The sequence below is a fragment of the Dermacentor albipictus genome, chromosome 5 (genome assembly GCF_038994185.2).
Source record: "Dermacentor albipictus isolate Rhodes 1998 colony chromosome 5, USDA_Dalb.pri_finalv2, whole genome shotgun sequence".
Lineage (NCBI taxonomy): Eukaryota > Metazoa > Arthropoda > Arachnida > Ixodida > Ixodidae > Dermacentor > Dermacentor albipictus.
The window spans coordinates 87,708,575-87,730,082 of record NC_091825.1 but is presented as its reverse complement, the minus strand read 5'-3'; the positions used below and the strand labels follow the sequence as shown (position 1 = coordinate 87,730,082).

The 21,508-nt window shown below is 47.8% G+C and overlaps 1 protein-coding gene across 3 annotated transcripts in view; it reads left to right on the top strand.

The window, feature by feature from the left end:
- LOC135906846 (uncharacterized) overlaps window positions 1–21,303 on the top strand; it is a 62,687-nt gene extending 41,384 nt beyond the window's left edge. For 2 of the 3 annotated variants that reach the window (XM_065438447.2, XM_065438446.2), the window contains exons 3-6: window positions 1,365–1,546; window positions 5,481–5,606; window positions 13,866–14,160; window positions 15,865–21,303. In XM_065438447.2, the coding sequence (XP_065294519.2) occupies window positions 1,365–1,546; window positions 5,481–5,606; window positions 13,866–14,160; window positions 15,865–16,181 (920 nt within the window). In that variant the 3' untranslated portion in view covers window positions 16,182–21,303. The remainder of the gene's footprint in view (window positions 1–1,364; window positions 1,547–5,480; window positions 5,607–13,865; window positions 14,161–15,864) is intronic. The other variant, XM_065438448.2, reaches the window with a different exon arrangement.
- Window positions 21,304–21,508: the final 205 nt, after the last annotated feature.

Below are 21,508 nucleotides of genomic sequence, written 5' to 3'. Positions count from 1 at the left end.
CTGGGGTTGTTTACGGGAAACCTAAATCTAAGTACACGAGCGTTTTTGCATTTCGCCCCCGTCGAAACGTGACTGAAGCACTCGGCAGCGAACCTGCGACCTCGAGCGATGACGCAAAGCCACCATGGTGGGCACAGAAGTGTTGGAAGTGCCACGCCCACACGCTACGGTGCTTCAATGATGTCTTGAGTCTGCACGCCGTGCGCCATTTGCCTGCTTGGCAATTTTGCACGGTGTTTAAGTTTTTTGTCAGAAATAGCAGAAACGTACCGTACCATACCTTGAACCTAAATTTATCTAGTTTGTCCGCAACTGCCGTGGGTGCCCGCCCCTTTGTCCGCGCATCGAGGCACCCAAGTAGTGGCGTTTCCTGGCCTTCTCACGATGCCCTTTTCCCTCTCCCGCCCTCCCCCTTTGTGTGCGAGTTGCGAACGAAGGCTGCGATTAGTGTATTGACTGCGTCGGTTCTACCGGTTTTCTGCCTCTGCCTCCTGTCCTGCCACCTTTCTACCGTTCTGTATAGCTCCCCTATGGATGAGAAGAACGGGGTTAACCGAGGGGCCCGATTTTTATTAGTAATATGTTGGCTTCTTTAGATACCCCTGTGGATGGTTGCACGTTAGCAGAAAGGCATGCGCTGCAGTTTCTGCAATGCTTTTGCGGGAGGTCACGAATAATTACAGCAGTCGAGAGGGTATTGTGGTGATGCAAGGTACAAGCGAGTTTCTCCTGTCCCCTATCCTCTCTGCAATCGCCGTGGTTGCGTAGTGGCTATAGTGTTGGGCTGCTAAGCGCGGGGTCGCGGGATCGAATCCCGGCCACGGCAGCCTCATTTCAATGGGCGCGAAAGTAGAAAACACCCGTGTACTTAAATTTAGGTGCACGCTAAGGAACCCGAGGTGGTCCAAGGCGCGCCTGATAATGAGATCAAGGTTTTGGCACGTAAAACCACACAGCTTCATTCACATACCCGCTCCTGCATGTATACACACGCCCTGAACCCCCGCCAACCACACACACACCCTGAACCCCCCCCCCCCCCCCCGACGCGGCTTGCAAGGAAACTTTCAGCAGCAGCAGCGAAAAGGAAGAAGCAAAGAAAGTTTCGCCTTAAAGAAAATGCTTGTTATAGTATGTCCCGACCAGTTTGAGAAATGAAAACGCAGTTTCAGCTTGAGCTCAATTTGAGTTTGAGCCTTTGACACGGAAAGGGAAATCCGATACTCGAGCGCGTTGCGGGCTGCGGCGGTTCTTGGCAGAGTTTTGGTTGCACCGCCGATCCGGCGAGCTCGTTTGTGAAATTGATGGATGAGCGTCGTTCCCACTTTTTTTTCTCTCTCTTCCCCTCTCTGCGGTTTCTGCAGCGGACATGGACTACTACGGGGGCGAGGGTCGCGAGTGCGTCAACTGCGGCGCCATCTCAACTCCGCTGTGGCGCCGTGACGGCACGGGCCACTACCTCTGCAACGCGTGCGGACTCTACAACAAGATGAACGGCGCCAACAGGCCGGTCGCCAAGACGCCCCGAAGAGTGGTGAGCAGACTGGTGAGCAGGGCCGGCTCGCACACTCCCTCTATACTCTGTGCTCCGTGCATTTTTTTTTTAGTAATAGTAATGATAATAATAAACCATTTATTTACCGTGCCCACGAACAGCAGTAAGCACGGCTACTAAGACACAGGCTAAGGCTGTTTTTTTTTTAAACTTTTATGGCGTTTGATGAAGGGTTTTATAAAGTCTTCAACCTATCGAATAAACCTTTCAATAGCGAGCAGCGCCGTTCTTCTTTGTCTTTTCTTGTGCGTTAGCTTGTGTCCCAGTAGTTCGAGCTCTGAATTTAGCCATCCTTCCATACCAACTCGCCCATTTTTCACTTCTGAACAATAAGGTTTCAATGCTGGCGCACACATACAATTTAAAAAAAATGTCTGCAGGGAAGAATAAGTACAAAAAATATATATGCAGATTCCACGCACTGTAGGAATCGATGCAAGCTTTCTGTGCTGTTCGCTTTGATTGGCGATAATTAGTGGCGATGTTGACGGCATATGTTCGATTTCTTCAACGTTGCCTTGTGCTCCACTCTTGCTCGTCTGCGTAGTACGCAGAACACACAGGGAGACACCGTTTGCTTCAGGCGTTGTTGTGCGCCATACTTCATAACCTCTGAGAGGGTTGATTTGAGGGTTGATTGTCTCACGTGGCACATGACGATGTGATAGAAGTATTAAACTTTAATTGAATTATGGGACTGCATGTGCCAAAACCACAGTTGGATTATGAGGCACGCCGTAGTGGCGAACTGTGGATTAACGTTGACAACGTCGTATTCTTTAGTGTGTCCAGAAACCTGAGTGTAGGAGCATTTTTCTTTAAATTTCGCCCCTGTCTAAATACGACTGCCGCGGTCAAGATCAAACCCGCGATGTCGAGCATTGTCATAGCCGTAACCACACCGCGGCGGGCACAGAAATGTTTATTTGACGTGCAACCTCTTCCGTAGCGTCGCCTACACCCTGCGATGCGCTTTACTGCCGCTCTGCTTCTGTACGCCCTGCGTAAGTTGTCCGCTTGACGAATTTGCAAGGTGTTTATTTTTCGGAAATAGCATAAACGTACCGTACCTTACCTTGAACTTAAATTTATCCCGTTTGCCAGCAACCACTGTCGTGTCCTCACGTCACCTATTACCTATTTCCCTATACCCCCTCCCGCTTGTATCAGAACGGCGAGCGAAGAGTGGCAAGGCTGTTGTTCATTCGTTTTGCAACTGCGTCGGTTCAAGCCTTTCTTTGCTTTCTCACCCCCCTCCTGTCTACCATTCTATCTAGCCTCCCTCTGGACTTGCACGTTAGTAGAAACGTAAGCGCTGCAATTTCTGCAATGCTTTTGCCGTTGGTCACCGATGATTGATTTCAGCTATCAAGAGGCTAATGTGGCGACGCTCAGGGACCTCCAGAGTGGCGTTCTGCGCATTCGACGCGGTACAAAGGTCCAAACGAGTTTCTCGCGTCACCTTTCGTCTCTACAGCGCTCCTGTCATGTATACACACGCTCAGAACCATCCCCCGACGCAGTATGCCAGACAGCAGCAGCAGCGGGAAAGTCGAAGGAAGAGGCAAACAAAGCTTCGCTTTAAGAAACAATGAATAAAAAGAAAATTGAATAAAAATGACCAATGAAAGAAAAGTTAATTGGTTGCACATTAAAGAACCACAGGTGCTCCAAAATTATTCCGAAGTCTCTTACTACGGTGTGCCTCAAGATATCGTGTTTTTGGACATGCAAAACCCCAAAAAGAACAACCAAACCTACAGCCTGTTGTCTACTAAGGATACTATGCTTACTAAGGACTACATCTACCGGCATCCTTTTTGGCATCGGTGGTGTACACCGAAGCCTGCGAACGGTGTACACGAAGCCTGCGAACACAAATTATAATCTTAAATTTGGGTCTAATCTTAAATTTTAGTTTGGGTCCCAAAGATGAGAGCCAAACGGCGGCTGTTCCTCGATGTGCCACCATGTTCATCACTTGGAAACTCCGTAGTCCCGTGAACGTCTTCCGCACTGGCGATATGGGCGATTCTTCTTTACTGTGTAACTACGTGCTTCCTGCGCATGCGCGTACGTCGACGCGTTTGCATCGCGGACCGGTCGCGGAAGCCGCGAGCTGACAGCGCTCGACGAAGGCGATGACGCTGCGGCTGTCCAAACACTTCGCGGCGCGGCTGCGTGTGTGTGTAACCGAAACCGATCGCGGCCCGCACAACAGTTTGTCTTTGTCCCGACCGCGCTGCGCCCGCCCGGCGTGAGTGATGACGTTGGCTTTCGCCGACGCGAGGCTTGTGTTGCGCTGATCCGTTATTATCTTGTCTCGCGCCGCACCATCCGTTATGGGCGGGTTCTCGCTCTGTTTCTTGTCCAGCGTCGATTTGGCGAAGTTATTCTCGCCATTAGGGCGAACGCCTCGTTAAGTGCGTGCTTCCTGTCTAATCGTGGCGCGCTGATAGGCGCAATAAAGTTGTGGCATTAGACGAGCCCGGAGAGGCGCTTCTTACACGCGATCCGTTCGTGCACCGGCGAAATTTGTTCAAGCTCCGCTTTGGCGTAGTGCATTTCTAGGTCTTACTGCACTTGACAAAGTGGGACGTGGCTCTGAAGCAAATGGCGTAATTATATATATAGTCGTGTAAATCCATTCCGCTATCGATTCCTCCAATTACATTTCAAATTTGAACCACAGATGGTTTCCCCGATGCTTTCATTGGCTTCATTTACTGTCAGCGGACGTTTGTCGAGTGAGATCCTTAACAACACCTTGCAAAGTGGTGGATGCGGTGTAAATCACAGATGCGGGACCTCAAAGAGCTGCGAGGTAATGCTAATGCAGTTCACTCGCATTTACCGCATCCCTTTATGTTTTTATTTACAATGTTCCGTCAACGAAATGCCGCATTACTAATCGAGTTAAAACGCTAGTGCCTGGTGCGCTAGCGACACCGAACTGATCTAATCGCCATCCGTTCTTCCTAACGATGTGGAAATATACTAGTTGCAAAGATTCATGCGGCGATCAAGGCAGAGAACACTGCATCGTTTCAACTAAAGTATCGGAACTGCGCGGTCACCGTTAGGAACCAAAACTCGGAGAAATTTGTTCAGAGAAACTTGGAGGATATTTTTGTTGTATAAGTCTATGCAGACTGGTCGTATGCAGCTTGTAGAGATGCGACTTTTTCGTCTGCAAAAATATTTTGACTTTCTGTTGAGAACGCACACAGTAGTCCGTGGACCATATTAGACCAAACTGTATTACTGACTCTTATCTGTGTGCAGTGTATATAGTCTACAAGAAGGCAATGCGCTCACCAAAAACTGTATAGAAAGTCTACGTGATAATTCGTCTACTTGCTGCTTTCGTGCTCACGAATTTCGCACTCTCAGCGCCACGTTTATTTTAGTTCACCTCTGCCAAAAGCTTTCAGCGGCAGGCGATGACCGACCCGGTGTCAGTCTGTAGGTGCAACGAAGTTGAACCAATATTTGTTTGTTTCTTTCGTGTCGCGATTTACGAGAAAGGTGTAGTATAGTCACCTGACTAACATGACTCCCAATACGAAAAGAGGTACTGTTAAAGATTAGGGCCTATAAGAGAACTAGATGTACGAAAAAAATTAATAAAAAGGTACCGCCTTTATGTTTATGACGATGCAACAGGACACACGCACACAACAAAAAATAAAAAAAATGCAGACTTTGAAAACGAGCTGCCAGGAAAAAGGAACTCTGGTCTGTTTATTCGTATACACTAGAAAAAAAAAAAAGAAAGCAAGTGTCGGGAGACTTGACTGCCCCTACTGCATCAAGTCGGCACTGTCCCGCTCAATTTGGGACTGTTGGCCACCTTACTTGTAATGCATGCTGCCCGTATTGGCAGCAGTGTTGCTCACTCTCATTGCCTTCTTGCGCGTTGCAGTCCGCTGCGCGGCGACTAGGTCTGACCTGCTCCAACTGCAGCACAAGCACGACGTCGCTCTGGAGGAGGAACAACGCCGGCGAGCCCGTGTGCAACGCCTGTGGCCTCTACTACCGCCTTCACGGGGTACGTATACACTAATGACTTGATACCAAAGGAAAGGGGAAGGTGGGGGAGGAGGGCGGCGTAGATGGGAGAGTTCCAGCTTTACCGTAAACGAATTACCGCTGAAGAAACGCAGGTTACCGGATCCGTAAGCGAGGCTAATGGAGAGTTCTAGTGTGCCTGGTATTACGGTATACGCAATGGCGTTTGCGTAATGCTGACGTACTGGCTGCTGGTAGCGATAAATTGTGATGCCTCGTCTAACCAAGTCTAACAGACCAGTTATTAAAAAAAAGAAGAAACATTTAGAAAGGCAGTGGGTTCCTGATTGCGCCGCCGCCGAAAATTTACACCAGGAGTGAAGTAGAAGTACAGTTGAATGTTTCATTTTTTTTCACCGAGCACTGACTGAGGGCCGAAAACATGATAGCGAGGTCTAGCCTCTGTGGCTAAAATGAGTAATGGAACACCGGCCATGGCCTCACTATGATAAATACTGTCCTTTATTTAATAAAATAGTGACCCGACGCTCATCAGACAACCCCAGGTGCTTAAAGAAACACTGCATGGATGAATTAAGGTTACGAAGTATACTGTGCTGGTCGATTGCAGTTCTTGAATACAGGATGGGAGGGGTCTGCTTACCTTGGGCATAGGGCAAGAAGGAAAGGCAGCGATGACACTTTTTTATTCGTGCTCGAGCATTCTGTGACGTCACTGGGTGTGGCAGCGTCTTGTAGGGATTAACGTAAGATTAAACAGACCATATTCCATTTCTGAACAAAAATATTAAGCGACCTTTTCTCGACAGGGACAACACAAATAACCGAGTGTGCCACTATGTATATATCGGTTATACCATCGCATGATCGTTGCCAGAAATACCAAGAAGTTTTAGAGAGCCGATTTAACAGCCAAAAATTGAGTCAGCGTTTCTCATTGTTGTGCCTTTATAGCCGACGTTCGCGTCCCGTTCGAAGTTTGTGGCGGCCTTATATACGGCTTAGTGTGTGTGTGTGTGTGTGTGTGTGTGTGTGTGTGTGTGTGTGTGTGAGTGTGTGTGTGTGTGTGTGTGTGTGTGTGTGTGTTAGTATTTGTCTGTGTGTGATAAGCTCAGTGCACATGAGATCGGCCACGATGTCTGGTTCTTTATTTTTGCAATCTATAAAGCTGCTTCTATGTTAAACGCGTCGTCCGAACTAGTGTAGTCATACGTTTCTTTTTATAGTGTCGCTGTTATTCAGCAAGGTGTAGGCGACGAGCGTGGTAAGGACTCTCGCGCTACGGTCCAGCCGTTTTCACTGCATCGCGCGTAGCAGTCGTAGCCTTCTGAATTGCGCAGAGCGTCCGCAGGGTATACTTACACGCCTGAGCTAAATCAGAAGAAAAAAAAAGGGAAAGGGTGAGGTCGAGCATGAAAAGCGATCTTGCACATTCAGTTTCGCCAGACCGGGTGTGCGCGCATTTGACGCGAGTCTCTGACTGACGTTATCAGGCCGGGCGAGCTGCCTCGAACCTTGGGGTCTCCTCTCGGTTTTGAAGCGACCAGAAGCCGAGTCATCCAAGCAACAGGGGACGCCAGTCCGTGCTGTGTACAACCGACCCAACCCCCTCCCCCTTGGGAGACTCGGTGCTTTCTGCGATAACCCGGAGCGTCAAGATTTTGATCATAACCGCATGCTCCTGAGTAAGGCCGCCGCGTCTAGGATGTCTGCGACGCCAACGTGTCGCCGGGCAGCTCTGTGTCGTTTTCTTCTTTTGGCAGCGAGCTGGGAACCGACTACGTGGTTCTTAAGCAAGCCTTGTGCGCGCAGCTGAAGCCACAAGCTTCGTGCATTAAAGTAGTCGAAATTGTATTCAGCTAATGCTGATGCACGCGGCAGTAACGATGTCATTCGGGCAGGCATTCTTCACGCGCTACGTTCAACTTTGGTTAGCCACTCACAATCACACTAGACCGAATACTTCTTGGCATGTAGTAGTATAAGTAACGGAAATACCAGCTGTGACACGTACTTGACCCTTGGGCCAATGCTGCATGTGGGACGCCCGCAACGAAGGCATGTTTAACCTTCCACGGAGACATATCGTGGTCTCATTGAGATGCTTTAGTTCGTTGAGTTTTGAGGTGTGTTCCTTGAAGGTCGGGGTGTGCACTGTACGTATCATTTCATTTTTTCGTCATACCCATCTGGCAACCTATTCAAGGTTCATTATAGAAATTCTCTCTCTCTCTCTCTCCCCCCCTCTCTCTCTCATTCTACCACGTAGCTTAGTACCAATGAAATGTAGTTTCGAAGCTGAATGCTTTGTATTCTCGCGTGACGGCTTTTATTTAAGTTTTACATTGTAATACGTTGCACCAAAATACACTCAAGGGAAGGAAGAACAAATTGCCCGCAGGATCGGTGCCTCAGGGCACATGTCCTTCTGCTGCTGAGCATGTGGACGCGGGTTTGGTTCCCAGACGCGTAGTCCGCATTCCGGTGGCGGCGAAATGAGAAATCGCGTCACGTGGTTGAGACTTTAGAGCATATTTGGAAGTAACCCAGGCGGTCGAAATTGATGCCCCCTCCACTCCCCCTATTAAGGCATCTCTTATAGCTACAGTGTTTCTTTGCGACGATCGAATAACATAACCTTGCGAGAGCGCCTTAAGCTTCTAGGCGCAAGCGTTACTCGCTGAAGGTAAACCGGTGTGCCACGACTTAAAGGCGTAATCATAAGCCAGTACGTTCTTACTTGCCCGGCTTTCCCCCGACATTTCTTTGTCTAATGCATTCACGGAAGCATCAGAATGCATCACGCCGTTTCTCTGCATGCATTAGACGATGAAACGTCGGGGAAAAGCCGGCGACGAAACTCTCGAGCGTTTTGAATTTTATCAAATAAATCAAATCGAAATCGGAGCAAGCGCAGAGGTGGGAAGAAGAGAGGAAAAGACAAAGGTTGGTCAGTGTATCAGCTGACTACTTTGTGTTGGGGAAAGGAATAACAGAAAGGCTCAGAGCAAGACAAGTGGACCAAGCAACAGCAACAACGGGGCAGGGGAGCATAACAGCAATTATTGCCCTGACAACGTGCATATATATATATGCTCAAGATATCTTGGCGGAAGCGCGATAACCGTAGAAGTATTACAGGCGGAGGTGATCGTGTCATCGTAACTTGCATTCCGCGCTAACATCACTCTAAGAAAACGGGTCCTAGAAAACTGATGCTGAAATGTAGTCCTATAGAACTGTATTCGGGCCCATGATGACATTGACTAGTGCAGTTAGGCTTGCTTACGACACTAATCCATAGAAGTGACTCGGGGACGCGAGAGGCCAGCAAGCTAAACTTGGAATTGTCGTTATTGAGCTCTAGATATCACGTAGACTATCTGCTATTTGCAAGGAGCAGTGGGCACCACGCGATTACAGCACTTCAAGTTGCGTTTCTCCTGCCCTGTTTCATATCGTACTTTTTTAGAAAGCGCAGCCTGAACTATCGCAACATAAGTTTGTCCAGAAGTAGATTGCCCAAACACCGGCTTCCTCCCTGTAGCGGCTCATTCTTGGTTTATCCTCCCCAAGGAATCCTTTTGGTTTAAGAAACTGTCGTGTGATGCCTCTTCGGAAGATCGCGTTGCACATAAGGTGTAAGGGCAGTGAATTACGTGGAGCATAAATGAGGTGCTTTCCCTCATAACAGCACATGATTTGTACGTAAGGCTGGCGCTCTTGCAGGTAGTTTCAGCATAGCATATTCGCTGCGCTTGTACTGTTACCGCCACATCCAGGTGTGAGATCGGCGCACGCAAACGCACGCCTGGCACTGGGTAATTGTCGTAACCGTAACCGTAGAGCGGTACATATCACGAGTTTTCGTCAGGGGTAGGGGAGAGAGGAAGTACAGGGAGGCTAATGATACGCTAGTCCGGTTCGCTACCCTGCACTGACAGAAAGAGACACGAGGACAAATAGATGAGAAAGAATAGGAGAGAAAGAGCTCTCGTTGCGCGCTATTCAAAATACGCAAAAGCCTGTGTATCAGAGTCGCAGTGAAGTACTCGAGCAACGCTTTTGTTTCTTTCCGCGCCGGCGACGCTCATGGCCACAGTACAACGATCCTCGTTTCCGAAAACGGTCTTTTTTCTCCTTATCGCCCCGTTTTTGGACGCTCTTTTTTTTTGTTCTTAACGGTCTTGAATTTGGCCGGTTTAATGCCCTCGTGGAGGTTCACGATAACGTCCTAAGCAACTCACGGGGTATGTAAAAGAAGCCGTACTTGAAATGAGGGAAGGATTGATATCGACTTTCTGCCGTTCTTTAACGCGCCCCTGAAGCATGGCAAACGAGCCTTCATGCTTTTTCGTTCCTATATGCGAATGAGCCTGCCGCGGCGTCGTGTGCAGCAGAACTGCCGTTTAGCCACTGAGCCGCCGACGTGACAGTATATAGGTTATGATGGTGTTGCACCATGCAGTGGGAGGATTTACCTGGCGAGCCCAGTTGGCAATTGTTTTCGCACATAGGTGCGTGTGCTTCAGCAAACCTCTATCAATCCGGTAACTCGGAGGTATGCAATCAGCACGCATATAACTTTTTTTTTTCTCCCGGATTACTCCGGGTCTTTCATGGAACACTGCGTCTTCAAAGCTCCCGAGTGGAAGACCCTCTCTTAAGCGGCGAAACAAATGCATTTCCTTCCTTTTTGAGCTTTGAGCAGCAGCCGGGTGGTATAGCCTTGCGCGAAAACTCAAGAAGATCTCAGTCCACGCATCTCCTCCCAGGCCCCTTCTACATATATACGCGGTGCAGTAGCCTCGCTTTCGGCGTTCAGCTAAATCCTCGTCGGGTCGTATATACGGGCTGCACTCGTGAAGGCCCTTAATAGGGCAGATAAGGGCGGTCCCCCCTATCTCGACCGGGGGCGTGCGATGCTATTTTATATCGCGCTCCCCTGGCCGCCACCGTCGCCGTCTATCAGCCGGTCTCGGGTTTTCGCGGCGCCTCTGACCGGCTCCCGCGTCCACGCGTCGTGTTTACGGCGCGCGTGTCGAGCTCGGGTTTTGTGACGCGGTGTCCGCGCCGACAGACGCTTGCACAGCGTCATTCTTCGTATTCCTTTCTGTTGTTTTTCGTGGAAAGCAACCAACTTTTTTTTTTTGCGTCGAGGTTCGGATGTTCTTTTTTTTGTATATTTTTCTTGCCGCATTGAGCTGAAGGGTTACGACGAAGCGAGACTGGTGACCATTTCACGTGCGCGCGCATTTCGAGCACCGCGTTTTCATCACATCGGTGCTGGTGTTTGTATTACACTAGCGTTGGAACAGACGGAGGCAGCAAAAAATGAAAGTAGCACCATGTTTTCGTTACAACCCGCCGTGGTTGCTCAGTGGCTATGGTGTTAGGCTGCTGAGCACGAGGTCGCGGGATCGAATCCCGGCCACGGCGGCCGCATTTCGATGGAGGCGAAATGCGAAAACACCCGTGTACTTTGATTTAGGTGCACGTTAAAAAACCCCAGGTGGTAAAAATTTCCGCAGTCCCCCACCACGGCGTGCCTCATAATCAGAAAGTGGTTTTGGCACGTAAAACCCCATATATTATTTTCGTAACATCGCTGCTAGTGTTTGCATTGGACCAGCGTAGCAATGGACCTGATTTCCCTTTCCCCGGGGAGGTATTTTGTAAGAGTCCACCTATAGTGGACATGCCCATTTCATCTGCTGTTGAAGTTCTGATTGGCTGCGCTGGGCAGACACATCCGCGGCAGTGAGCCGAAATCGCCAATAAGCGCTTAAGCGTAAGACGAAATGGATACGTCCACTACAGGGGCACTCTTGCTGTATAACTCCCGTGGCCACTAAAGGTTAACGCGTTGCGCCAGCTCGGGTATTTTGTTTCTTTACAGGGCCACTAAAAACAATAATTCAGATTTTTTACGTGCTAATACTTTGATCTGATAACTTGGCATACATTTCCGCATTAAGTTTGACTACTAGGGAGAGCAGGTTACACGCTGATGTGGCAGGGATCCAGCCTGTCAGCTCGCGCTCACGGGCGCAATTCCATAGCCACTGAGCTACTGCCGGTGGTAGGATGCGCTTTGGTATCGAGGCAATGTGCGTTACGCTCGTGGGAGCACGCCTGCATTGCGGAAGCAGGCCAAACGCTCTTGGTAAAACTTGAAGACAGCTGACGTGTAGCGGCAAACTGCCCCGAGGGAGCTGCGCGTTGTATACAGGCGAAGCAATCGCCAAGCCTCGATCGACTACCGAGTTAAATCCGCCTGGTCCAACATTACCACCACCACCACGCAGGCGGTGCCCTGTGGCCTGTGGTCTCAGAGGCGTGCCACTCCGCTCGTCTGGTAGCAGATAAGTTCAGACCTCCGACACTTTCTATGTTTCATGTACCCGCTGTGCACGGAACGGGGGTTTAAAGCCCTCCTATAGACAGGACAGCGAGACCTTTGGTCGAGGCGCTCGAACGTACCGGCGCTGAACCAACAGCCGAAAGGCAAATCAGCGATGGAGAGAGAGAGAGAGAGAGAGAGAGAGAGGTGGAGGGAGGGAGGGAGGGAGGGAGGGAAATAGAAAAGAGTTCCCCAAAACAAAAGTTAAAGCAAATGGCCGCGAAGGATCGTGTGTGAACGTGGAGGATGGCTTTTCCCAAGAAGCGGCAGTGGTGAAGAAATAACGAGACGTTAGGAGGGCAAAGAAAAAAAAGAAAGAAAGAAAACAGGAATGAAGTGTAGAGGGCAGAGGAAGAGGTTGGTTACGAGACGCAACGTATCCGCTTCAGTTTCAGAACGTCCTCCGCGTCGAGCTGGACGGGCTGAGAGAGGTCAAGCGTGGCGCCCCGCCGCCGTGCGTGCCCGTCGCGTGACCAGCTACAGTGCGCCGTGGTTGCCAGCTGAAACTTCAAGAAAAAAATGGAGAGAGAAAGAGAGAGAGAAAGAGAAGAAACAACTTCGCGACGCCTTTCGTCAGCTGCTCGCGAGGCGTAAACATATTTTCGGAGACACTCGAGCAGCTTCAGCTGCGGCAACCGACTGGCGCGTGCGGTGACGCCCGCGTAGGATGAAGACGAGCTGCCGAGGTCCAGTTCTCCCGGCCGGTGCCGGTGACAGTGCCTTTTTCTTTTTTCGAAAGTCTTTAGCTTTGCGGAGGCTGGTCGGATTCGCTACACGCAAGAGGCAACGGGATATACAGTCCATCGACTTTTAGTTGAAACAATAATACATTTTTTAAAGGGATGCTTCAGCTGAATATTAAGTTGTATGAATGAAGTACGTTTCTGCAACACACACGCACACTACGAGATGGCATTTTATGCTGTGAGTGGAAACGTGCCCCGCCAGACAAGACTGAAAGAAAGACTGCGTTGCTACGTGCGCGAAGATGTCCGCACAACAAGATACGGGTCGGCGTTTATTTACCAAAGTACTTGTTTATTTACATATTTATTTATTTATTACAGTCTTCAATTTTTCATAAGCGCTTTTGTCTCTTTGAAGTCCGCGACGTCACACTGACGTACTGGTGCTGATCGAGGTCCTGGCGCGAAATTCAAGATAGGGCAGTTTGACCTTCTGTTGCTCAAGGAATCGTAATCACGAGCAGTAAACAGTGCTGAACAGGACGAAGAGAGGGACACAGACAACAGCGCTGACTAACAACCAAATGTCTTTATTCTTTCAGTCCTCATATATACTCTAGTGCTATCTCAAAACACAAACGCAATAGAAAATTCAGAATACGATGGCTCAATAAATTGCGATCGATGAGATAGGAAGGCTATATCCGTCTGAAGGAGAGTAATGGAGGGGAGGCTTACACATGCTGCCTCTATTGTGAATATGAAAGGCTTCGTAACTAAGACGTGCGTGGTCATCGCGGTATTTTGACAAATAGGTCGCATCTTTAAAAGACGGCTTGCAGCCGAATTCATTGCAATGCAGTGATAATTGCCAATCTCTGGCTTGTTTTTGAAACCTGTTTAAGTGTTCGTGCAACAATCTTTTCTATAGCGGTAAACGGGGGGCGGTTCATCAATGACCGCATGCGCGAACACTCAAACAAGGTAGACAGATAGATAGTTGTATAGATAGTTCAGAAAACCAATTGCGAACTAATCAGTTATCACGCTTACTTTTATTCTCTGTGCGAACGTACCTCTGATGGCCGGAAAACAATGGAGACAAGTTTTAATTTTCTTTGATGTGAAAGGGAGTTTAGGCTTAGCGGGATGAACAACTTTTTCCGTTGCCCCCGTTGCCCGTCCGCAGGTGAACCGGCCGCTGGCCATGAAGAAGGACAGCATCCAGACCAGGAAACGCAAGCCCAAGAGCGCAGCAGCTGGCAGCGCGAGCGGTGGCGCGATCGTGAAGGTGGAGGCAGCCGCAGCCGCCGCTGTCGCTGCGGCGGCCATTGCCGCTCACAGTAACGTCCTGCTGTCGACGGGCACGGCCGACCAGACGCCGCAGCAGCCCCAGCCAGCGCACCAGGACCAGGACGGTCAGCAGCACTCGCAGCAGCAGTCTCAGCTGCTGGGCTCCACGCGCATACCCGAACCTGCCATGGGTGAGTACGGCAGCGAAGGACTTTATTCAGAATAGAGGGGGATGTCCAGGACGCACCCCCACCGACGGCTCCCCCGAAGTAACGAACGCAAATCTCGAATGCCATGCCTTTGTTTACTATAAGCGCCGGGAGCGATTGTAGCATTAAGAAACACGATGGTCGCCGTGTTTTGGGCATTGCATAACTGATCGTGTGGCCTTAACCAAAGTGAACTTATAAAACTAAAGGTGGACGAATATAGCAACCTCTTTTTTTTTACATACCATATTGACCGCAAATGAAGACGGAGACAGCGGAAGAGAACACAAAAGCGACACGGGTAGAATCTTTTTTTTTGTTCTTTTCCGCTGTCCCAGTCTTTATTTGCGGTCAATATGATATGCAGTAAACACGAACTAGGCCAAACTGAAGTTCTTCTGCAACCTTTTTTATAGTGAAGCTGTTTATGGCTAGGTTCTGGCGGATCTAGTCTCCGTGGGCGTAGACCAACTATTTTTCATTCGTGAGCCGACCCGCGGCGGAGGTGAAGCATGCGTTAAGCATTCCCCATACTTTGGCCGATCCCGAAGTTAATGCAATGCCGGGCCGACCCGCGGCGGAGGTGAAGCAGGCGTTAAGCACTCCCCATACGTTGGCCGATCCCGAAGTTAGTGCAATGCCGGGCCGACCCACGGTGGAGGTAAAGCAGGCGTTGAGCAATCCCCATAGGTTGGCCGATCCCGAAGATAGTGAATACCACCAGGCCAACCCGCGGCGGAGGTGAAGCAGGCGTTAAGCATTCCCCATACGTGGGCCGATTCCGAAGATAGTTCGGGATCGGCCCACGTGGGAAACGATTCACTGGGGAAACGGCGCCGCGGTAGCTCATTTGGTAGAGCATCGCACACGAAATGCGAAGGTTGTGGGTTCGGTTCTCACCTGCGGCAAGTTGTTTCTTTATCCACTTTAATTTGCATTAATTTATCGTTTCTTTATTTCATTTATTAAGCACAAGTAATTTCCCCTATGTTGTCCTTAGTGTCAGTGCTTGTTGGCTTCTTATGATCTTCACATAGAATATATTCAGCATTTGCAGTCTTGCCAAGTACTTGCCTCGCTTATACTTTTCTATACTGCTTGTGTTCAATGTGTAGGTTAGCTTCTGACCGAGATAGTGTGTGTTGTCATGCCTGTTAGGGAAGCATTGTTTCTCATTTGTAGAATATTTTGTGGGTCTCGTTATGTGCTGATTTGTGGGTAATATAGAAGCTCCTTATAACAGGCCTAAGCACTTTCATTCGTTGTTATTTAGAATACGACAACCAGCACATATTTGCAGTGGTGTGGGCAGTGCTTAGCTCTACAATTTTTTCACGAAGGCAAGGCTTCATAGCTCGAAGTGAGGAGGCACTCTGTATGCTGGGTTTGCACAAGTTGGTGCTATTGGACAGTCACGTTTTTTTCTCGGAAGCTATACAGCAGTGGACATTTTGAAACACGAACACTGTTGGTCATATTGTGCATTCGTGTTGACGTGAATCATTTGTGTGTGGATTGATTTGTTCTGGGAACACAAGTCTGTGAAGCATTGGTAACATGTCGAATTTTTCTACCGAACTTCCTAGATAGTCTCCGCCCGTATGGCCACTCTCTGCATGCGAATCTGAAGTTTGTGCATCATGTTGGTCTATCCACTTCGATTGAGTCCCTCTCTTGCCTTTGCAGCCGATATGAACAATCTGATGAGCAAGAATACTTCACTGCCACACATCAGCCTCAGCCTACCCTTCAACTTCAGCACAGCTGGGCTGACGACTATGGCGCCCACTAGTCAAGCCGGTAGCGCTGGCATTGCTTCCGTCAGCCGCGTGCCCGCAGTCATGACGCTGTCCTCACTGATGGCCTACAGTGCCGCCGGAGGAGTTCTGCGGCAACAGACCAACGGCCACTATGTCTCGACGTCACTGCCAGCCCTGGATCCCATTGGCGCAGCCCAGTCGGCAGAGCAGAGGGCGTCGAATTTAATGAGCCTTTCGTTATGAAGCGGGACTCGCGTGAATTGACTGAAGTTGCTCGGCTGAGAGTTGCTTAGGGTACATGCTCACCAAACATAAATGAAATGTGGTTCCTGCGATGCAAATGCCTTGTCGTACGAGCTAGTGGAATGCGACGGACTCTTTGTGTGCATGCGCGGCTGTAAAAGTGCCTCCATTGTGCGTGAACGCGAAGTGCACCCTGTTCCCAGCGATGCGGCATGGTGTCGTCCTAAGTTTAGTGTTGCTACATTTACGCTGCAGAAACGTGTTTCATTTACTTTTGATGTGCATAGTGCATCGAGCAGCGGATGCTCTGTAACTCCCATGCGCAGTGCACCCGCTATGCTCAATGGCAGGCAATATATGTTTACTGTGCCTGAGCAGCGATGTTGCCGAGGACTTCGTGCTGTGAAGTTTTTGCCCAGTGATTCTTTGCTACTCACACCCAGTCACCTATCATATCCATTTCATTCGTACACACCACGACGGCTGGTGCGTTGTGGTGCGTTGCATCTGATGTGCCAAAAAAGTCCCTGCTTGCTTGTATTTTGGCATCATGACCATCGCCTCCGGAAAGCTGCTCACATTGAAAGGGATATGTTACAGTGACTCATCTTCAAGGGTCTGCCGAAGCAATAGATATCACTGAACGTTTTCTCGGCGTTTTTTCTCTCATTAAGAGGGACTGCTACAAAATGCTGAGCCATTCCTATTTGGGAATGTGTGTAGTGAGGAAGCACTGGGCTCATTCTTGCAGTGCCTGCTTTTCTGCATAGATTTGCTTAATAACAATTCCTTGTCTACAGACACCTTTATCTTATATGTGGTGCATTGAACTAAGTTTGGACACTTTGCAGCATTAAATTGCCATAATTTCGTCGATGGCTCATCAATGAGAATTCAAGTTTTGTGTTCTGCACTACACTATAATGATAAGTAACGATAAGCTGGAATTGTAGTCATAGCATTATGAGCATATTGAGAGTGCCATTGTAGGAAGCTATGAAGCCTCACTTTATTACATGGTTTAGCAAAACTTTCCACATATGAGCTACCATACTGTAAAGAGCAGACTTGCTATGAGAATTATGTTACTTGGAGTAGCTTGAGTGATGTACAGTGATTTCAAGCTCCGCAAAAAGCCTGGCCCTGTATATGCACTTGTGGTCAATAGGTTTTAATGAATTCTATGTATGAAATAACACCTTCATCACTGTAGTCATGGCAAAAATGGTTCAGCAAAGGGAGTTCACCTGGTCACAGGGTATTACACAAGGCATTTACCTATTAGTGCCTTCCTTTTAGCTGCATTGATGCTGCTGTTGGTTCTTCTGTTATACAGAGCTACTGCATTGACAGTGCACCGAATCACAACAATGCTGCTTGCTTTTGCCATTTCTTGTGTTCTATATCCCTGTCATGGACTTGTTAATAGTTTCCACATGTGCCTTACATAGTACCTTAATCTCTCGTTCAAAGTGACAATCAAAACCATTCGTCATAGAATGGCCATGAGGAGTGCTTGTATAAGCTCCCTCCCTCTACATGCAGGCTTTGCTGTACAGTTGACTATGAAAGCCTGTGATCAGTGTTGTCAGAACTAGTTTCTTGACGTTTGGTATGTAATACTTTATTTGCATTGATAAGTTTACTTTTTGTTACCTGATGAGTTGATTAAGAAACTGATAATTTCAGGACAACAAAGAGCCTCTTAGTTTTTCTACCTTTGAAAGCAAAACTGCATTTTGCTGTACTGTGCAATATTTTGAGACCTTTTACTGTGCTGATTAGGCCTTGGAACTCACAAGATGCAGGAAGCTGAGTGCATAAGGCTCTTTGAGAGTACTGCTGTTTGGCTGGTATTGGCCAGTGAAAAGGGATGCATATGCAGTAATTTTTTGTGATGTTACATACAGCGAACAGTGTGCCTTGACTTCTCCTCAGTGTGAATATATTATTTCATAGTTCCTTACCAAGCTCAAGTAGCGTGAAATTTGTTCCTGAAGAGTTAATATGAATGTTATTTACATTAGCATACTTAGGAACAATCAGTGCCAAAGTTGTTTCAAGTTGTTTCGTTTGTGTATTGTTACAGCAATTTAGAAATTCAGATTGGAAGTAGATTTCTCTAGCTTAAGCTGCTTTAGAAACGCTTTCAGCAGAACGTTTAAAATACTGCGCTTGAGCAGGTAAGGCACTCGGAAGCTACTGCAATAGTTGACACACACAAGAGAGATGTTGACATGCTGCAATTTAATATGCCTCTGTAAAGTAGAAGCCGCATCGCAATGTACCACTACAATATGCAAAACACTGTTTGCATGTTTTGAGATACATGCTATTGCTTTGTGCTAGGACCATTTCATGCCGAATTGTATGTGGCTAGGACAGTAACACCAGAAGCATCACCATTGTCATCAGTGCAATCAAATTGCAATACTCGAAAACCACCTTTGTGGATAGTCTGAAGGTGCATGTGGAGATTGCTCAATTTACATAGGGCTCATTTAAGGTGTCGTTGAACCGAAATATGCTGTTGGACATTTTATGATGCACCTTTGTGCCTGGTCTGTTAACAGCTCTCGGGCTGTTCATTTACTTGTACAGTGGACATATCTGCTATATGCACAATGCTGCGCCATTCAAGCTGAAGTTGCAAGCATAGCGAGTAGCATTAACCAGGAGAGATACAGACAGGACAGATTCATCTTTCCAGTTTGTCTATCTGATGTCGTTGCTTGCACGTGTCGCCCTGGTGAAGTTAAACTAGTATAACTCGGTCACAAACTCCCGTAAAGTTAGCTTTCTTGTGAACCGCACTGTGATGAATGTTGTGATGCGGTTGGAAGTGACCGTTTTGTATTATTGCGTTTTGTTTGTTCATGTGTTGGCGACTTGCCTAAGTACAATGTGGTTTCATTTTACAGTAACTAAGTGAACCCGTGTCGGAGTACACGTATCAATACAGTCAGAACAGAGTAGTGCTGCGCTATTCCCAAGACCAACCGAAATCAAACATGCCGTAGTTTGTGGATCAAAGGGCTCGAAACAGTCGTGAAGCATGCGCGAGAACATGTGAACAGCATAAGGGATCGAGGTTAGGCTAATACGTGTTACATAACAGGCTGCAATACGTTCAACAGAGGGGTTCGCCACGGTAAGGTGACGTCGGTAGTCGTTGACACAAGCCTTAATGTTTTCCTTTCGGTTGAACGTTTTCGAACTGTTAACGTCTGGACGAGAAAACCGCGCGTAAGACGACGACAATGAAAGATCAACAAATGCGCTGACTAACAACGCTGTCTTCATTGCAACTAGGCTATCTATATAGAACCAAGACAGCTCCCCCGCATGCGTCGAGCATATCGTCAAGGATAAACAAATAATTGACAAACAGTTTTATGTAAAAAACGAGAATCATCGATAAAAAAAGTCGTTTTCCCTCAGCAATGGTCTGCAGTGTACTTTAGACGGTCCACAATAAATCCCATTCTCAGAATGTGCGCTGTAGACCGTTCCTGAGGGAAAACGACTTTTCTTTTTAAGTCGGTGATTCACCTTTTTACATCGAACTATTTATCAGTTTTTTTATCCTTGACGATATGATCGGCGCATGCGGGGGTTGTCCCAGTTATATATATATATTGCCTTGTTGCAATAAAGACAGCGTTGTTAGTCGGCGCATGTATTGTTGATCTTTCATTGTTCTCGTCTTACGCGCCGTTTCCCCCTCCAGATATGAACAGTCAGAAAATGCTAAACGGATAGGAAAACATTAAGGTTTGTGCCAACGATGAACGGTGTTGTTTACCCGCGACGAACCCCTTTGTTGAACGTATTGCAGCCTGGTATTGAGCCCGTCAATGATATTTATTCGTTGGTTTGAACAAGTTGCTTTACGCACAACGGGAGAAGGACATACGCCTTGCTAGGCTACTTAAGAAGCTGCACTACTGAACGATCAAAGCTTGCCTGCGACACCGATACGGCCTATTACTATGTTAAGCTCTCCGTTTATTGTAAATACAGGCTCAGTGTAAAAAAAAAAGAAAAAAAAACTTGGCAACGCGATTCTTGTCGAATAAAGGAGTTGCTCGTGCATTGTCCGCTCCATATCGTTCTTTTTTTTTTCTCGACCTACTGAGAGCTTGTTGCTAGGAGGCAAGACGTACAGCAAGTTTGCGACCCGTTGGTCGTGGCGATTCGTGCTTACTCTTATCTCAGTTGCAATCTTAACGGCACTGGACGCACATCTCCGTGGCTTTCTTTTTTTTTTATGGTTTCCGACCGCGACGCGCATCTATTCACGCTGGGCTTTCACTTGTAAACCTCGCTCTTTCCACGGGCCCATTTCCGCAGTTTATTGAGAGAGCACGTGGGCGCTCGTTTCGCATTCACAAGGATCCAGCCTTATCTGCTACGCTGCATTACCACAATTACGGGCCATCCACTTACGGCGCAAGCGTTGTGCATGTGCGTCGAATTGTCTTTTAGAGTAAGTGTCCCCCCCTCCTCCCTCGTTACAGAATGAATAAAATAAAACGCGGAGGGGGGAACCTGGGCGTATTGCAATACTAGTACCTGTCTCGAGAGTGTGTAATAGTTTGTTTGGCAGATTGGTTTCATCGATGTACTTACGTTTTTTTGCACCATTGTTCTACTGTTGTGTGTGATTTTCAACATTTATTTTTTCATGTCGTATTTGAGGGACTCATTTTATGTACATTTTCTGCTTTTGTATTGCGTTTATATGTGATTTGGCTAGCTTGCCATCCCGTGCCAAAAAAAGATCTCGCTATGTCTTGGTATCGTGTCGTCGGTGTCGTTTAGATTAGGGTATCATTCGGTGCCCCGTGCAGGAACACACACAGAAATCTTGAGGGTGTGATGTGCACTGCTGTTTTATTTCTTTCTTCTTGCGTACGAGCTGTTTGTTTTTAACGTTCAGGTTTAATGAATGAACAATTTTGGATTTAGTGAGGGTGCATTCTTGTTTTCGTTGCTCAAAAGAAACGGGTAATAGGTCTCGCAGCATCGTTTATACTAAAGATTATGTGTGTGCTTGTTCATTAATCCCTTTCTGTGTGGTTTCTGTTTTTGTTTGGATTCATTAAAATTTGGTCAGGAAGATTGCTCTCTTGTGTTTTCTGCCTGCTCAAGGTGAATGAATGTGAATTGTTACATTGCCACGATGAGCTGTCGTCAGCGTCAAGGTTTGACGTAACACAGTGAAGGCTTTTTCTGGAGCGAAACTTCAGTAAATTCAAGCGCACATTCAAAAGAAGCTTCTTACGAAAAAAAAAAAATTCGGCGGGGACGCTTACGACTGCTTA